General features: G+C 43.2%; 1 protein-coding gene across 2 annotated transcripts in view; it reads left to right on the top strand.

The window, feature by feature from the left end:
- The window catches only part of plppr5b (phospholipid phosphatase related 5b), a 117,642-nt gene that overhangs the window by 31,762 nt on the left and 67,499 nt on the right, over nucleotides 1-18,381 (top strand). The window contains exon 3 of one of the 2 annotated variants that reach the window (XM_070446693.1): nucleotides 10,777-10,965. In XM_070446693.1, the coding sequence (XP_070302794.1) occupies nucleotides 10,777-10,965 (189 nt within the window). Of the gene's footprint in view, nucleotides 1-10,430; nucleotides 10,966-18,381 lie in introns of those variants that run through there. The other variant, XM_024000780.2, reaches the window with a different exon arrangement.

The raw sequence follows: 18,381 nt of genomic DNA, 5'->3' as shown, positions 1-18,381 counted from the left end.
TGTCACGCCCTGACCAAGAAAGCCTTTTATTCTCTATTTTGGTTAGGTCGGGGTGTGACTAGGGTGGGTAATCTAGGTTGTTTTATTCTATGTTGGCCTGGTATGGTTCCCAATCAGAGGCAGCTTTTTATCGTTGTCTCTGATTTGGGATCATATTTAGACAGCCATTTCCCCACTGTGTTTTGTGGGATCTTATTTTTGTGTTGTTGCCTGTGAGCACTCCAGAACGTCACGTTTCGTTTGTTCTTTATTGTTTTTGTGCGTTTCATTGAATAAACATGTGGYACCCATATCACGCTGCGCGTTGGTCCGAGTATGCTTACGACGATCGTGACAACTGTGATGAGAAGTGAAGGGGAAAAAATGTAACAGCAATGGGTTGTGGTACTTGGAATATTATTTTTTGCAGGATAGCACTTCAAAAAAAAGTGGCAATATTTGGAGAATAAAGTGGCAGTTATATTTCTAGATTAAAATAGGGGATTTGGTTAACTGTTGCTATACGCACCATCGTTGAAATGTCTGCAGTTAGATGATTTGGTTAACTGTCACTGTGTGTGCCACAGTTGAAATGCCTGCAGTTAGATGACCTGGTGAAATTATACTTTAGAATTGGCTTTAGTAACCAGGAAATCCTTTCTCTTTTGGCACATAATAATTGGGGACCTGACCACCACAAGGAGTCGCTAGAGCGCGATGAGCCAAGGAAATCCCCCTGGCCAAACCTTCCCCTAACCCGGACGACGCTGGGCCAATTGCATGCCGCCCTATGGGGCTCCCGGTCACGGGATCGAACCCCAGATTGCAGTGGCGCCTCAGTGCCTTAGACTGCTGAGCCATTCGGGAGTCAAACTTCCATTACTATAATCTAACAACCAACCGGTCTAGCCTCTAGCCTCTATAAGGTGAGTAAGTGGTAGCCTATGTTAGCGGTGTAGCTGAGACAAATTGCCTATGACGAAGACGATGCCCCTGTTGTGGGATAACCTATGCATCCTTCATTCCTCCTATCCTTGAAGACATCACCGATAGATGGATTGTGAAAGGAGATACAGTATTACGCTAGGCTATCAACCAAGTCATGCCAGATCAGTGATTATTTATTTATAGCCTACAGTTGAAGTCGGAAGTTTACATACACCGTKGCCAAATACATTTAAACTCAGTTTTTCACAATTCCTGACATTTAATCCTAGTAKAAAATCSCTGGTTTAGGTCAGTTAGGATCACCACTTTATTTTAAGAATGTGAAATGTCCGGGAATTAATAGTTAGAGAGAGAAGGATTTATTTAAGCTTTTTATTTATTTCATCACATTCCCAGTGGGTCAGAAGTTTACATACATACAATTAGTTATTTGGTTGCATTGCCTTTAAATTGTTTTACCTTGGGTCAAATGTTTCGGGTTGCTTCCACAAGCTTCCCCATAATAAGTTGGGTGAATTTTGGCGCCATTCCTCCTGACAGAGCTGGTGGTAACTAGTCAGGTTTTGTAGCGCTACCGCTTGCTGCGCACACCCTTTTTTCAGTTTCTGCCACACATTTTCTATGGGATTGAGGTAGAGGGCTTTTGGAGTGGCCCTACCAATACTTGACTCTGTTTGTCCTTTAAGCCATTTTTGTCACAACTTTGTAAGTAAAATGGGTGGGGTCATTGTCAACTTTGGAAGATACATTTGCGACCAAGCTCTTATAACTTCCTGACTGTGTTACTTGAGATGTTGCTTTCATATATCACATAATTTTCTTGCCCTCATGAGCCCATCATTATTTGGTGAAAGTGCACGCATCCCTCCTGCACGCAACGCCCCCCCACAATGATGCTGCCACCCCTGTGCGTTCACGGTTGGGATGGTGTTCTTTCGGCTTTGCGAAGCATCCCCTTTTTCCTTCCAAACATAACGATGCGTCAATTATGACCAAACAGTTTCTATTTTTGTTTCCAGCAACCAGAGGAACATTTACTCCAGAAAGTACGATCTTTGTTCCAATGTGCAGTTGTAAAAACCGTAGTCGGCTTTTTTTTACTGGCTGTTATCGGAGCAGGATGACTTCCTCCTTGCTGAGCGGCACTTTCAAGGTTATGTTGACATAGGACTCATTTTACTGTGGATATAGATACCTGTTTCCTCCAGCATTTCACAAGGTCCTTTGCTGTTGTTCTGGGATTGATTTGCACTTTTCGCACCAAAGTCTCTAGGAGACAGAACGCGTCTCCTTCCTGAGCAGTATGACGGCTGTGTGGTCCTATGGTGTTTGTACTTGCATACTATTGCTTGTACAGATGAACGTGGTACCTTCAGGCGTTTGGAAATTGCTCCAAGAGATGAACCAGACTTGTGGAGGTCTACAATTATTTTTTCTGAGGTCTTGGGCTGATTTATTTTTATTTTCCCATGATGTCAAGAAAAGGAGGCACTAGAGTTTGAAGGTAGGCTTTGAAATACATCCAAGGGTACACCTCCAATTGACTCAAATGATGTCAATTAGCCTATCAGAAGCTTCTAAAGCCATGACATCCTTTTCTGGAATTTTCCAAGCTTGTTTACCCCGGGACAAGTCAACTTAGTGTATGTAAACATCTGACCCACTGGAATTGTGATACAGTGAATTATAAATTAAATAATTTGTCTGTAAACAATTGTTGGAAAAATTACTTGTGTCGTGCACAAAGTAGATGTCCTAACTGACTTGCCAAAACTATAGTTTGTTAACAAGAAATTTGTGGAGTMGTTGAAAAACAAGTTTTAATGACTCCAACCTAAGTGTATGTAAACTTCCGACTTCAACTGTATATAGACTATCATCATTTATCTAATAGTTATCTAATAATATCTCACCTATATTTCCATAAAGAAAGAGAGAATCCATCCATTAATATATTCGGTAACACTTTACTTGACACCCAGCGCCATATTAGCACCATACACATTATGACACGGTCARAACCATGTCGTAGTATGTCATTACAGCTGACATAAACTGTCATAATATGGTCATAACACTGTCAAGACCTATATATTTACACCTCTTGTGACATATATTGCGTTATTTTATGGCTGGTTATGACACCTGCATAAGAGTGTCAAAACCCACATTTATTTAAATGTGTTTTTTCCCTGCCAAGAAGTTTCCTTTCATTTGAAAGTTTGTTTCTTAAGTCCTTTGTTGCTGTTGTAATTCACTCTTTAAAGTCCTGTTTGTTTTTCATCATGTMTGAAATAACTTGTAGAAAATACACTTCATGACACTGTCATAAAGCATTATGATCATCCTGTGTCACTTTACTTCAGACAAAGAAAATACACTTAATGACACTGTGAAGAAGCATTATGACCATCATAATCATATAAGCCAGATAGGCCTATCWGTCAAAAAGAGGGTGTCTTGTCCTGCTCCTGAAATCTGCTCCATTCATCTCAGTCATCAGTAATAGAACATTGAGGTAGGTGCATACACATCAATGTGTATGCAATTACAATGATAATTTAACATGGTCAATTTCAGAAATGTTTTAAAAACATTAACATACTGTTGACAAGTACGCTATGGTGTAATYGAATTTTTTGCCTTGTGTGGTAGGTTTTGTGGGTTTCGACACTCTTATGTAGGCGTCATAACCAGCCATAAAATAACGCAGTATATGTTACAACAGGTCTAAATATATGTGTCATGACAGTGTTATGACCATATTATGACAGGTTATGACATGTTATGTCAGCTGTTATGACATATTATTATTATATTATGACATGGTTATGACTGTGTAATAACGTGTTATGGCGCTGGGTGTCAAGTAAAGTGTTACCATATATTCAAACAGTGCCTCAGATTAGCTAGTTTGCTCATGCAGGAGTGGCCCTTGAGTTGCCTCTCCTCCCACAGACACCTGCGTAAAACCCCTGCTTCATTGTTCATTCCTCCCACAGCCATTGAATAAGCCATTGAATAGGCCTATAATTTACTTTCACTATAACGTACGATTAGCCTACAGGTTACTGTTCTCAGTTTAGTGGGCCWCTATAGGTTTATAATGTGTTGCAAAATAGAAGTGTTGTAGTGAATTTGGAGAGCAGCTTGACATGGGATACATACACACGCATAGCCCCCGGTCTCCAGGATCCCAAGATCATTTGTTTTATTGGGTGTGCTCACGTAACCTATAGTACGTGGCCTTTGTTTGTGCTCATAACACACCATGGCTGTTAAAATAGTGTATGCCTATAGTTTGAAATTGCCAGGGGGGAAACTTGGTGTGTGTTGTTGTTGTGTGTGCGTGCGAGTTATTAGATCATTAGATTGATAAGCGTGAGTGAATAGTGAAGCTTGTTTGAATGAGTGTTTTAGATCATTGGATTGATGGCCATCTGTTTGTTTTGTCCCTACTTTTTACTGCCCACACACACACACCTGCAATCACATACACACACAACCCGGCCGTCTCTACCTATGTATGTAACCATGGTTCCTCCTTCTGAAAATATTATTATGTGCTAAAAGAGAAATCATTTCCTTGTTACTAAAGCCAATTCTGAAGCATAGTTTCACCAGGTCATCTAACTGCAGGCATTTCAACGGTGGCGGGTGTGCACAGCAGAAGGGAGCCAGGGAGACATGCACTTCCCTTACGTTTATCTTGAAATATAACTGAGACTTTATTCTCTAAATAAAATGTTGACTATTCTATAAATAAAATGTTGACTTTTTTCTCTAAATATTWTTTTTTTTCTAGAAATGTTGCCACTTAATTCTCAAAATATAATTTAGACTTTATTTTCAAAATATTGTCACTTTTTTTAAAGTACTATCGTGCAAAAAATAATAAGCCAAGTACCACCACCCGTCGCTCACTACTTGGCCCTAATACTCTTCCGTACAAAACTACCTCTATACTTCCATTCGATTGTATGGGTTACCTTCAGATGAGTCCAGTGACACTTGTGGGGGACATAGTGTTGTTTTTGTTATTTAGTGTTCTGAGTTAAATAAATTTAACATGAACACTTACCACGCTGCGTTTTGGTCCGATCTTGACTACTCTTCATCAGACGAAGAGGAATATCGTTACACATAGAGCAAAACGGAGAACACCATCGTGTTCGTGAGAGGTCCCTTTCCATAGAGTGGTTTCCTAATAGTTAGGAGATCTACAGATGTTTTAGTGAGAGACGCCATTTTCGGGATGTCTCATGGTCTGAAAATCGCTGTAGCTCGGTCACTTTCCAACGCAGATATGGAAGGCCGCCATGGGCGGATGCGGTGGATACCACGCTGCGTCTTGGTCCGATCTTGACTATCTTCATCAGACGAAGAGGAATATTGTTTACAGAACAACCCACCACCAAAGGACCAAGCAGCGTGTTAGGAAGGAGCAGAAATTGATGGACTCCTGGACATGGGAGGATTTTTGGACTGCAAGGGACCCTGGGCACAGCCGGGGAGAGTACCGCCGTCCTATAAGAGGAGCTGGAGGCAGCCAAAGCGGAGAGGGCGACGCTAAGAGGAGTTGGCTCGAGGAGAGGTGCATGAGAGGCAGTCCCAGATTTTTTGGGGGGGGGAAGATTGGCGGGGAGATTGGCGGAGTCAGGTAGGAGACCTGAGCCAATAACCGTGCTTACCGGGTGGAGCGTCGTACTGGTCAGGCACCGTGCTATGCAGTGGAGCGCACGGTGTCTCCAGTACATGTTCATGGAGCACGGTGGCTACATCGAGCTGCCTCGCATGTCCCGGGCTAGAGTGGGCATCGAGCCAGGACGGGTTGTGCAGGTTGTTGCTCGAGACCTCAGTGCGCCTCCACGGCCCAGTGCTTCCGGTGCCTCAGCCAAGGACAAGGCTCCTGCATGTCTCCCCAGCCTGGGTGGAGTCCTGTCCTGTGCTAAGCCCTAACCTTCCTGCATGTCTCCTCCTGGTGGTCCTGTGCCTGCTCCAGAGCCAGGTCCTGTGTGCTCTCTATCCAGGTGATCATGGCAAGAAGCTCCGTGATGATCCTTGTGATCGGAAGCCTCCAGTGATGATCCATGGCAACGATAGCCTCAAGTGATGATCCATGGCACGAGCTCCCAGTGATGATCCATGGCAAGAAGCCATCCAGTGATGCCTCCACGTGGGTTCCATGCGAAGCCTCCAGTGATGCATGGCACGAACCAGTGATCTGGCGCTCCAGTGATGATCCATGGCACGAAGCTTCAGTGATGATCATGGCACGAAGCTCCAGTGATGATCCATGGCACGAAGCCTCCAGTTGCAGGATCCATGGCACGAAGCCTCCAGTGTTGATCCATGGACGAACTCCAGTGAGGAGTTATGGCACGAAGGCCTCCACGAAGGCAGTCAGTCGGAGCCTCCAGCGTCGCCTCTAGGTCCGGAGCCTCCAGCGTCGCCCTCTAGTCGGAGCCTCCAGCGAGCCCTAGTCCGGAGCTCCCGACGCCCTCTAGGGGTCAGCGACGGGTTTCAGTCGGAGCTGCCAGAGTCTCCCTCCTGTCGGAGCTGCAGAGTCTCCCTGTCGGAGCTGCCAGAGTCTCCCTCCTGTCCGGAGCTGCCAGAGTCTCCCTCCTGTCCGGAGCTGCCAGTCTCCCTCCTGTCCGGAGCAGCCAGAGCTCCCTCCTGTCCGAGCAGGCAGAGTCTCCCTCCTGTCCGGAGCAGCGCCAGAGTCTCCTCCTGTCCGGAGCAGCCAGAGTCTCCCTCCTGTCCGGAGCAGCCAGAGTCTCCCTCCGTCCGGAGCAGCCAGAGTCGCCCTCCTGTCCGGGGCCGCGCTGCGAGGGTCCCCAGTCCGGGGTCGGCGGTAAAGGTCCCCGCACAGAGCCGCCACCGCGGTGAAATGCCCACCCAGAGCCGCCACCGCGGTGAAATGCCCACCCAGACCCTCCCCTATAGGTTAGTTTGCGGCCAGAGTCCGCACCTTTGGGGGGGGGGGGGGGGGGTTTACTGTCATGCATTTTTATGTCTCTATTTTGGTTGGTCAGGGCGTGAGTTTGGGTGGCATTCTATGTCTGGTGTTCTATGTTGTTCTATGTATTCTAGTTCTATGTGTTTGGCCTGGTATGGTTTCCAATCAGAGGCAGCTGTCTATCGTTGTCTCTGAATGAGAACATACTTAAGGTAGCCTTATCCCACCTGTCTTTTGGGGTTGTTGTTTTCTGTCTTTGTGTCTGCCCCAGACAGAACTGTTTCGGTTTCGTTCGTCTTTTTGTTTGTTTGGTTATTTAGTGTTTTGAGTTAAATAAAGTTAACATGGACACTTACACGCTGCGTTTTGGTCCTATCTTGATACTCTTCATCAGACGAGAGGAATATCGTTACACATAGAGCAAAACGGAGAACACCATCGTGTTCGTGAGAGGCTCCCCTTTCCATAGAGTGGTTCCTAATAGTTAGGAATCTACAGATTTTAGTGAGAAGACATTTTAGAGATAGTATAGAGGTCTGACAAACATCGCTGTAGCTCGGTCACTTTCCAACGCAGATATGGAAGGCCGCCATGGGCGGATGCGGTGGATTGAGATGCAGGTCATGCAAAAAGCCTGATATCTAGCTTACATTGATGGATTTTTAATGGGGATTTTTTTATTTTGGCACTTAGATTTACTCACGGGTGCAAGGATTTTTAAGGATTTTTAATAACTAAACGTCCTACTCTATCTTTACCCCATTTTATACAGGATTTATTGTGACCTTAGACCTCCCAACTTAGGAGGAAATCAACATTGGAACAAAAACACTTCACTCACATCTCTGGAGTGACAGATGGACTGTGGCCCTCAGATGGTGCTTTTCGTAAACACGACACCTCAGTGCCTCAGAGCTGACATGTGCTGTCCCGATCAGTAATTGGACAGATTTGTAGATCCTTCCGCATGATTGGATCCGTGGCAGCGGTGCGATGATGCGGCTCAAGTAATGGGCCACTGTGAATCGCCTGGCACATATTGTCTGGCCTCCCGTGGAGAGTTTGATTCGGACAAAAAGACCCCTGATCTGTAATGCACATTGGTACATCTGGAATAATGGGTGGATATTGGGAAGGCTAAACCATTTAAAAATGGTAAATAAAAATGAAAGATTGGCCCACATTTTTTGCCAATGAGGCTTAGCCATAAGATAGCCTCAAAGTTTGAGCACATTCAGAAATGTCTGTTTCTTTGAGACTGTAAAATCTGCGTTAGGCTGGCATTAATGGTAAAGGATATAAATTAGCCTTGATGCCACTATAATCACCATGGCACACAGCCTTTCCCTCCCCTGATCCAGACAATACAGACAGGTAGAGAACAGATATGTCATAGTCCTGCTTTAAACTGGATCTTTTGACATCTCTCCATCTCCTCTGTGTACCTTTGATAGTTAGATCTTTCCGTAATTACACCCAAACTGAATGGTACCATTAGAACCATGGATGGAGTGTCTAAGTGTTTGGTGTGTTTGTCCTCATTGACTCATATGCCATGACTGTAGATTAGAATAGAATAGACAGAAGAGATACATTTCTCGGCATCCCACGGCATTACGATACTGGTCAAAATGTTGTCTTGACTACACAGGAAAATCGGAAGTGTTAAACTAACTCGCTGTTAATGTAACGCTTGTCGTGGTTGGAAGAAGAGGAGGACCAATGCGCAGCGTGGTAAGTGTCCATATTGTTTTAATACGAATAATGAACACTGAACAAAAACAATAAAACAACAACCGAACACTCCTGTACGGTGAACCACAACACAGTACAGAAAATAATCACCCACAAAACACAATGAAAAACAGGCTACCTAAATATGGCTCCCAATCAGAGACAACGACTGACACCTGCCTCTGATTGAGAACCATACTAGGCTAAACACATAGAAATAGAACAAAACATAGAAAAAACAACATAGAATGCCCACCCCAACTCACACCCTGACAAAACTAAAWTAAAGACATAACAAAGGAACTAAGGTCAGAACGTGACAGTTAAACTAACTCGCTGTAGTGTTAATTTTAACACTTTTGCAGTGCGTATATGCATCCACTCTCAACAGAGTGAATTTCACGCTTTCAAAAATGTTAACATTTAGACAGTGTTTCTGTAACCCTATACAGAATAGAAACCGTACACTGGCTGTGTGAAATTCACAATACACTGGAGTGAATGAATTAGTATTTCACTCTACTCTGGAGTGAAATATAATGCAATGGCGTATGGAGTAAAGCCAAATTTGCATATTTCCCAGGATGCCTTTTTTTTGTGAATTGTGGAGTTACCACCCATGGCTGTATTTGTTAGTGGCACAGACATGGTTGTTAAGAACTTTACTTTAAAAGGTCCTAGGTAAATGTTATAAGTAAAATTAAACTATGAAAATACACTATACATTATATACTGTATATCATAAGGACTTTGTTGCCCAGTTTATCCTAACTCAGTGGTGTTAGGAAACTCTTGGCTTAAAGGCCACATCAGGTCTGCATATCACTTTATGCTGMATTGCAAAGTGATATGATGTGTAATTCCTATTGGAATCCAGATAGTGTTATTATCCCGCAACCCGCATTCAGAATGACTATCAAGATTGGTAAAGGAAGTCACCTAAACCCATTTAAACTGGAACAACCATTTCAGTAATGGGTATAATAAATCAAACTAACTGATTGGATTAGTTTACAAACATTTTTGCTATTTATCTTTGTGTAGCATAAGATTACTTGATTGACTAATGTACATGCAAAAACAGATATGAAAATAAATCCTAAAAAATAAACCCGCAGTAGAGCATGCTGGGAAATATGATAATGACGGGCTTGGATTTGATGGGACTGTTTTATGATCCACAATGTAAAGGAATAACTCTGGTTATTAACACCAACACTGGGGGTTCTTTTACACCACTGAGTCTTAATTTCAATCTTACAGAGTGAATTTAACTCCTGAATCAACACTAGAAATGTAACAATGAAAAATCAACACTGGCCAATTCCTATTCATTTTCATTATGTGAACCTAAAGACTCCAACAACAGAACAGTCGTTGACATCAGCTTTGATTAATAATTTGGTGGAGTCTTTGGAAAACACGTGCATAAAATTGAATTGAATATGAATGTTGCATGCATATCTCTCCAAATACTTCCAACAAAATTACAATAATATAGATATCTGGACTGCATGGACAAGAGTGTAGAGTAGACTGATGTGGTTGACGTCAGCTTTGATTACTGTGTTCTGTTGTAGGAGTCTTTAGGACACATGCAGGCGTTCGCATAATGAAAATGAATAGGAATGGTGCGTATCTCTCCAAAGGGCACTAAAGCTGACGCACGACTCTGACTGCGTTGAAGATGACTTGGAGGCGAATCTAAAGCTCTAACAAGTTGCTCAGAGTCATTCACTGCGGGTGCTGAAAGGAGAGATGAAAAGCAGCAACGTGCGTGCGTTGTCACTCCTCTTTCCATCATTTGCTGCCCACGGTGAAAAGCGGCGCGGCTGCTGCTGCGCACAAACACACAGACCGCCGCGTGCGCTCCCTCCAAACCACACGTTTTCATCTCTATCTCGTTCATTCCGGTTCCAGTGACCAACCGGGGGTGACAGAACACGGCTCTGTGAACATCACCATTCAGCAATGCCTTATAACGAGCATTAGTGGCAGTAGGAGAAATGTGGGGCTGACAGGAGCTATGGTCAAGCTGCTGCGCTAGGCTAGGGGCGAAGAAGGCGGAATGAAAACAGGTTGCGGGGCTTTCTCTCAGTGAAGTGGATTGTTAAATGTTCCTTTCTCTTCCTTTGACGAACATGCTTTATTTTCAGTTGGTGATCATGGCGGGCACGGTCATGCTGGCATACTACTTCGAGTACACGGACACGTTTAACGTGCACGTCCAAGGGTTCTTCTGCTATGACAATGCCTACGCGAAGCCGTACCTCGGACCGGAGGAGTCCAGCGCGATCCCTCCCGCTCTACTGTATGCGCTCGTGGCAGGGGTCCCAACACTTGTGGTGAGTTTGTCTATATTCACTATTTCTATGATGTGGGTATATTTGAATCGGCTCCTGATTTATACTGTTAACATTTTTCTGAAAAAAATCTACCAGAGTTTAACGTTCATTGGCTAATTTCAGTTACAATTGTTTAATTTGCTTGTCTATTGGAAATTAACTTGCATAATGCAATCGATGAAAATAGACTGTGCTTAGAATATAAATTACAACACTTGCAGACAGCAATTGATTCCTGTCTCGAGTTGCCATAGCAAGCAATTACTGTAGCTTATACAAGTTGCTTTAGACTGGTATTTCATGTTACTGGCCCTCAAGAAACTGTACTCTGTATCTTTAAATCAGGATCGATTCATTCATAGATACATAAAGGCCTAGATCAAATATGCAAATGAGTTATAACGTCAGCACAATMCTAGAAGTCTTACATCAGTGGTGGCACAACACACATGTATAGGGGCAATAATACTCAAACATATTTAGGTGCCTACATATGATTAAACTTTCCCTAGGCTCAATTATACCACCTTGGGGGCCATGCCGTCTTTGATGCCAGACAGGCTTTATTAGAATGTCCTGCTCTATTTTATGGTTTCATTAACTAGATTATGTCCTCATTCCATTCAAGCTGTCAACATGGAGCTTCTGCACTTTTGCAGACAGTATTGTGCGCCCCAGATGTCACCCTATTCCCTATATAGTGCACTGCTTTTGTTTTGACCAGAGGGCTCAAGTGTAAAGTAGTGCACGGGAATAGGGTGCCATTTTAGACCCTGCATAGGTCTGTGGTCTATGGCAAGGGTGTTCTAGTCCAGGAGTATTCAACTCTTACGAAGGCCGGAGCCTGTTGGTTTTCTGTTCTACCTGATAATTAATTGCCACCATCTGGTGTCCCTAAAGCAGTCCCTGATTAGAGGGGAACAATGAAAAAACACAGTGGAACAGTCTTCTAGGTCCAGAGTTGAGTTTGAGTGTTCTAGTCAATAGGTGATGTAGTTCTAGTGATACTTTCTTCTTAAAAAACACCACTGACTGTATATTTTCCAGTAATAAATCAGGCTATGGCTATAGTCCAGTTATTTTTATACAGTATATGCATGCTTGGTACTGACTGTACACAGAGTTCTTCCTTTTTTGACACCTATACCTGACTTTTCTTGCATAGACAAATAACAACACCCACATGCTGCGTCCCACACACTTCCAGAACAGTCAGGAACCTAATATAGAAACCATAGATAATATAGCAGGCTCTATGACAGAAACCCTCTCCTTCAAAGCAATGCAGAATGCAGGCTAATACATCAGGTATAACCATGATAATTCTGTAGGCTATACTTAATTTGAATTATAATGTAACCTTTATTTAACTAGGCAAGTCAGTTAAGAACAAATTCTTATTTACGATTACGGCCTAGGAACAGTGGGTGCCTTGTTCACGGGCGGAACGGCAGATTCTTGCCTTGTCAGCTCGGGGATTCGATCTAGCAACCTTTCGGTTACTGGCCCAACACTCTAACCACTAGGCTACCTGCCACCCCAAGTATGGCACCCTATGCTTGACTCGTACCACCCCAGATATTTGATGAAGGATTGTGTCTCAGGCTAATGATCACAATTTGTAATCTATTTAATAACAAGGTTTAATAATGCTTTAGAGCAGCGCATCAAGTCTTGATTATAAGGTGTTGGGTGTCAAGTTTCTGTATTTGAAAAGTGTTGAAAATGAAGAAGGGTGGTTCTTTCTGCAAGCCAAACCCAATATGGTTTCTGGCCACTGTTCTCCATGCACAATGACATTCATGCCTCTGCAGATGACAAGTATTTGATTGACAGGATGCTCATAGGGGACATTCCCTCTAGCCTACAATGCTGTGGTTGTTCCCTATTCCTGAAAGAGGTTATCACTTTGGAGACTCACTGGCATATTTTAGAGGTTGCTGCTTGTCAGGATTCCCTGTTGGACTGAGTGTGGTTGTAAGTGACTCTTCTTTCATGTTATGTTTTGACTTGGGGCGTCTCCAGTCTCCAATGCATTCAGATGCATTGTGCTTTCATTTAAATATTTCAGATCCCATCTGCCATTTTTCCATTTGTCTGACATTTTTTGCTCTTTGTCATGTGGAGGATGGTGTTGAGACATATGATTATGTCAGTGTTGTAGTGTAACTGTGATTCTCATGAACAACCTTATGTGCTTACAGCTCACTTATGTTGAGGTTATCTAAAATATACAATTGTATTATACTAAAAACGTTTTTTTGATATATTCTATGTTGAAAATCGAGTCGTTATTTGAGATAGCACTGACCGAATATGGGATTTTGTGGTAACAGGTACACACACGTACTCATGATGCACACACACACTAAGCCAACTGACTGAAAGTGTCTGTAAGACGGATGATGACCTAAGCAGATTCACACATTCAGTTCCAGCCCAGGCTGGATGAAAACCTCTCTTGCGCCACCATTACTTGTGTGTGTGTGTGGGTGTGTGTGTGTGGTGTTTGTGTGTGTGTGTGTGTGTGTGTGTGTGTGTGTGTGTGTGTGTGTGTGTGTGTGTGTGTGTGCGTGCGTGCGTGCGGGGGATCTATTACAAAGTAGTGTTGGCAGAGAAGATACTGCCTCCTTAAAATGTGCTGCTCAGAAATGTCTTATTGGATTTACAGTGGAAGTAAAACCAGAGGATTCTGATTGGTCGGCAGAAGGTGTACTGAAGTTTAATAGACGTGGGGTTGCCTATATATTGTAATTGGTATGTACAGCAGGTAGACACTGAAACTGTATATGCTGCAGACTTTCTTGCCACCTTATTCCCTATGCAGTGCACTAGTTTTGACCAGGGACCATTTGGGATAAAAAGCAGTGCACTACAACGGGATTAGGTTGCCTTTTGGGACACAGGATAGATTGAGCAGGGCAGTTGCAGTGCGCTATAGTTGTTACGTCTARCATGCATAATCCCACATACAATATCCCTTTAAATTGATCTTTTGAATTAAAAAATTGGTCCACTGCCATTTGACATAATCAAAACCACCCAGAAATATTAATGTTTTAAAATMATCAATTTGTTTGATAATCGCCAGACATGTAAACCACATTAAGATGTAAATACTCTTATCGTTTAGATTAGAAGTATCAGGTTATAAGTATTTATAAGTATGGTGTGTGTGGATCATATATTGGAATGTGACTATTAAGAGTTTATAATCAATGTTTGATTAATATCTTTACATGGGATTAGAGCATGTTTGCGCTTTTGAATTAGACAAAAAAAACATGACCACGAACATTGTGGTCGATTCTAAACAAAAGAAAACAACACATGCATGTGCACACACACACACACACACACACACACACACACACACACACACACACACACACACACACACACACACACACACTGCCATTGTTCGTGTCTAATTTAATGACATTCAGCGGATAAACTGATGAGAAATTTGATTGATTGTAGTTTAGCCAACACTGCATATTGGCTATTGAAGTCTGGGGTAAGTTTAAATCCAGTCGTGCTTTGGCCTGGAACACTACATCATGGTACATAGTGCACATGGTATTCAACAAATGTCTGCAGCACTAGACCTGTTGCAGTTAAGTTTTAATTAAACTTGTACTTGTTATTCTACTTACTTATCCAGAGGTGCAACACAGTGTAAGATACTGTATTTCTACAGACACGACAGCACAGCCACTAATAAGTACTGCATTCTCCCTACACTGCAAAAGTTTGATCTCAGACGCAGTTTACTCAGAACTTCTCACTGAATAGAAGTGGTGAAATCTGTAGTGAGGTTTTTTAGCAGAGCATAGCTGAGTGGTGGTGAATGTCTTTAAAACAGTGCTCGCTTCTTGACACACCACTTAACGAGACAGCATGAGTAATGTAAGGTAGAGATACAGTGCTTATTCCTACCGCCTGATTGAAACATTCTGCAATTTCTGCTAAATGGGTTTGAACTTTTTGGGTGAAAAATACAAGTTTTCTCAAACMCTCACCGATTTCTTTATGATGTCATTCATTCAAAGAGAGTACTACTGTTCTAGTTGTTGATTTAGGCCGCATTGAATGCTTTGAATTCCGCGTATTTGGTATGTAGGGCAATGTTATCTCCTTCTTCATAGCTCATAATTTCAGTTTGATGGTGGATTGATGAGTATCATGGTATGTAGGTTGGCTGTTGGCTACTGAAAATAAATAAATCATTCTCATTTTTCTTCCAAGCCGATCAGTGATTCTGTTCTGCTGCAAGTCCTATTAACCCCTGGGGTTTGGTTGTAGTTAAAAAAAAACGTACGCTCAATCTCAACCGCCATCTTTTATTTATGACCAATATGCAAATCTCCATCTTCGTTGAAGAACATGTGATTAGCATTACAGGGCACACAATGGTTTAGCTTAGGGCTATGAGATATCATTGTGTGGTGGTGATGTGCTTAAAAAGTAATGAGAGCGAGAGAGAGATGGGGGGAGGGGACTTAGCCCAAGAGCAAGGAGCAACAACACCCACAGCTAGCTAGCTAACTTTCAAAGGATTAATATTCAGAGTATATATATCCTTCCTCATATGAAACACTTCAATAACCCTCAATAATAACCTCCAATGTGATGGATCTGGCTCATCAATATGGAATACAGTTGGACTGATGGCTGCCTCGAAGCCTGCCTGACTGTCTGACTGCCTGACTGACTGCATGGACAACTTCAAATATCCTTCGTCCAGCCAGTGACTTAGCCTCTCAGTGCCAAACGTATTAGGATACAATGGACAAATTGGTCACACCGGGTGTACTACTTCAGGTCTACATGAAGACATATTGAGTCATACTGGCCTCTTAAGCCATCAGAGAGAGGGCTGGTTTAAACACCATTTTGCTCTCCTCTCACCCTGGACCTGACAGGCTTTAGAAGTCACAGGGAAACTGGGACAAATGGCCTAAGTCGCTAAGGGAACAGTAGTTGGCATTTAGCGGCTCCTCTATGTGTATGTGTGTGTGTTTGTTTGTGTGTGTGTTAGTGCTGAGAAGGACGTCTAGATGGAGACGTGGGTGGCCTGTTAGGCCGTGGCGGTCATGCTCCCATGTCAAGGTGATGTGATGCTAAGTGATGTTACTGGGACGGGGTAGCAAAGTGACCGTTACCCATCTGCATCTCAGCTCACAGCTGTGTGTGTGTGTTTGTGTGTGTGTGTTAAACTACATACCGCTGCATCAGCATGGGGCAATGTTAGTATTGGAATCCACATCAATGGTGGCGCACGCACGCACACACACACACACACAGCACAAGGGTCAGTTTGATAGTGTTAAAGACAGTATCGATTCAGGGCCAGGCCGAACACCAACCAGGAAATAAATACATTCACATCACATCAGCAAAACGTAGAACGCCAGCTGAGCAAAACGCCATAAAACAGCCTAGTAATGTCAGTCTAAGCAGACACAGACAGCCACACTAACTCGTTTAACTGCTGTCCTCATAATACTTAGAGACTGTAACATACTGGAATTGCTTTTGATTGTAATTTAAGCTTTAGGCACTGTGGTTATGGAATAAGAAGTGGTATTGTGATTGTGACAGGGTGAGCAATGCAGTTTGTGTCATATCTTAGCATGAAGCCAATTTAACTCAGAGAATTATCAGTAAATGAAGATAAGCTGCTCTACAACATAATGTCTGGTTTCAGTTCTATCAGCCAGGTATATGTACTACATACTAAGTCCCCTATAGTTATAAGTGCTATGTGCAGTGCCTTCAGAAACTATTCACACCCCTTGACTTTTTCCACATTCATTTTATAATGACTTCCCGATCTCTGTACCCCACACATACAATTATCTGTAAGCTCCCTCTGTCGAGCAGTGCATTTCAAGCACAGATTCACCCACAAAGACCAGGGATGTTTTCAGGCCAGGCCAGGCTTCCAATGCTTAGCAAAGAAATCAAATCAAATAACATTTTATTTGTCACATGCGCCGAATACATCAGGTGTAGACTTTACTGTGAAATGCTTACTTACAAGCCCTTTCACAAGAATGCAGAGTTAAAAAATAAGAAACATTTGCAATTTTTTTAACGGAAATAGTAACACAATAAAATAACAATAATGAGATTATATGCAAGGAGTACCAGTTCCGAGTCAATGTGCAGGGGTATGAGGTAGTTGACGTAATATATACATGTAGGTAGGGGTAAAAGTGACTAGGCAATCAGGATAGAAAATAAACAGAGTAGCAGCAGTGTATGTGAAGAGTGTGAAAGAGTGTGAAGGTGTGTCTATGTGTGAGTGTGTGTGTGGCGTCAATATGCATGTGTGTTTTGTGTGTGTGAGCGGTGCATGTAGTGTGTGTGTGTGTGTTGGAGTGTCAGTGTAGTATATGTTATAGTGTGAGTCCAGTGAGTGTTCATAGAGCCAGTGAAAGACAGCCAGTGCAAGTAAAAAGGGGGTCAATGCAAATAGTCAGGCTAGCCACTTGATTAACTGTTAAGCAGTATTATGGCTTGGGGGTTGAAGCTGTTCGGGAGTCTTTTGGTCCCAGACTTGGCCCTCTGGTACCACTTTCCATTTCGGTAGCAGAGAGAACAGTCTATGACTTGGGTGGCTGGAGTCTTTGACAATGGGCCTTCCTCTGACCTTGCCTGGTATAGAGGTTCTGGATGGCAGGGGGCTCATCCCTAGTGATGTGCAGGGCCGTACGCATTACCCTCTGCAGTGCCTTTCGGTCGAGTGCCAAACAGTTGCCATACCAAGCGGTGATGCAGCCAGTCAAGATGCTCTCAATGGTGCAGTTGTAAAACGTTTTGAGGATCTGAGGGCCCATGACAAATCTTTCAGCTTCCTGAGGAGGAAGAGGTGTTGTCGTGCCCCCTTCATGACTGTGTGGTGTGTTTGGACCATGATAGGTCCTTAGTGATGTGGACATCGGGGAACTGATGTGGACACCGGGAAGCTCTCGACCCACTCCACTACAGCCCTGTTGATGTGAATGGGGGTGTGCTCGGCCCTCAGTTTCCTGTAGTCCACAATTAGCTCCTTTGTCTTGCTGACGTTGAYGGAGAAGTTGTTGTCATCGCACCACACTGCCAGATCTCTGACCTCCTCCCTATAGGCTGTCTCATTGTCGTTTGTGATCAGGCCTACCACTGTRGTGTCGTCTGCAAACTTAATGATGGTGTTAGAGTCGTGCGCAGCCGTGCAGTCAGGAAATCCAGGATCCAGTTGCAGAGGGAGGTGTTCAGTCTCAGGGTTCTTAGCTTAGTGATGAGCTTGGTGGGCACTATAGTGTTGAACGCAGAGCTGTAGTCAATGAACAGCATTCTTACTTAGGTGTTCCATTTGTCCAGGTYGGAAAGGGCAGTATGGAGTGCAATATAGATTACGTCATCTGTGGA

Source organism: Salvelinus sp. IW2-2015, linkage group LG14 (assembly GCF_002910315.2).
Source record: "Salvelinus sp. IW2-2015 linkage group LG14, ASM291031v2, whole genome shotgun sequence".
NCBI classification, from domain to species: Eukaryota; Metazoa; Chordata; class Actinopteri; order Salmoniformes; family Salmonidae; genus Salvelinus; species Salvelinus sp. IW2-2015.
Note: the sequence above shows the minus strand (reverse complement) of the source record. Positions and strands in the feature narration are given on the sequence as shown.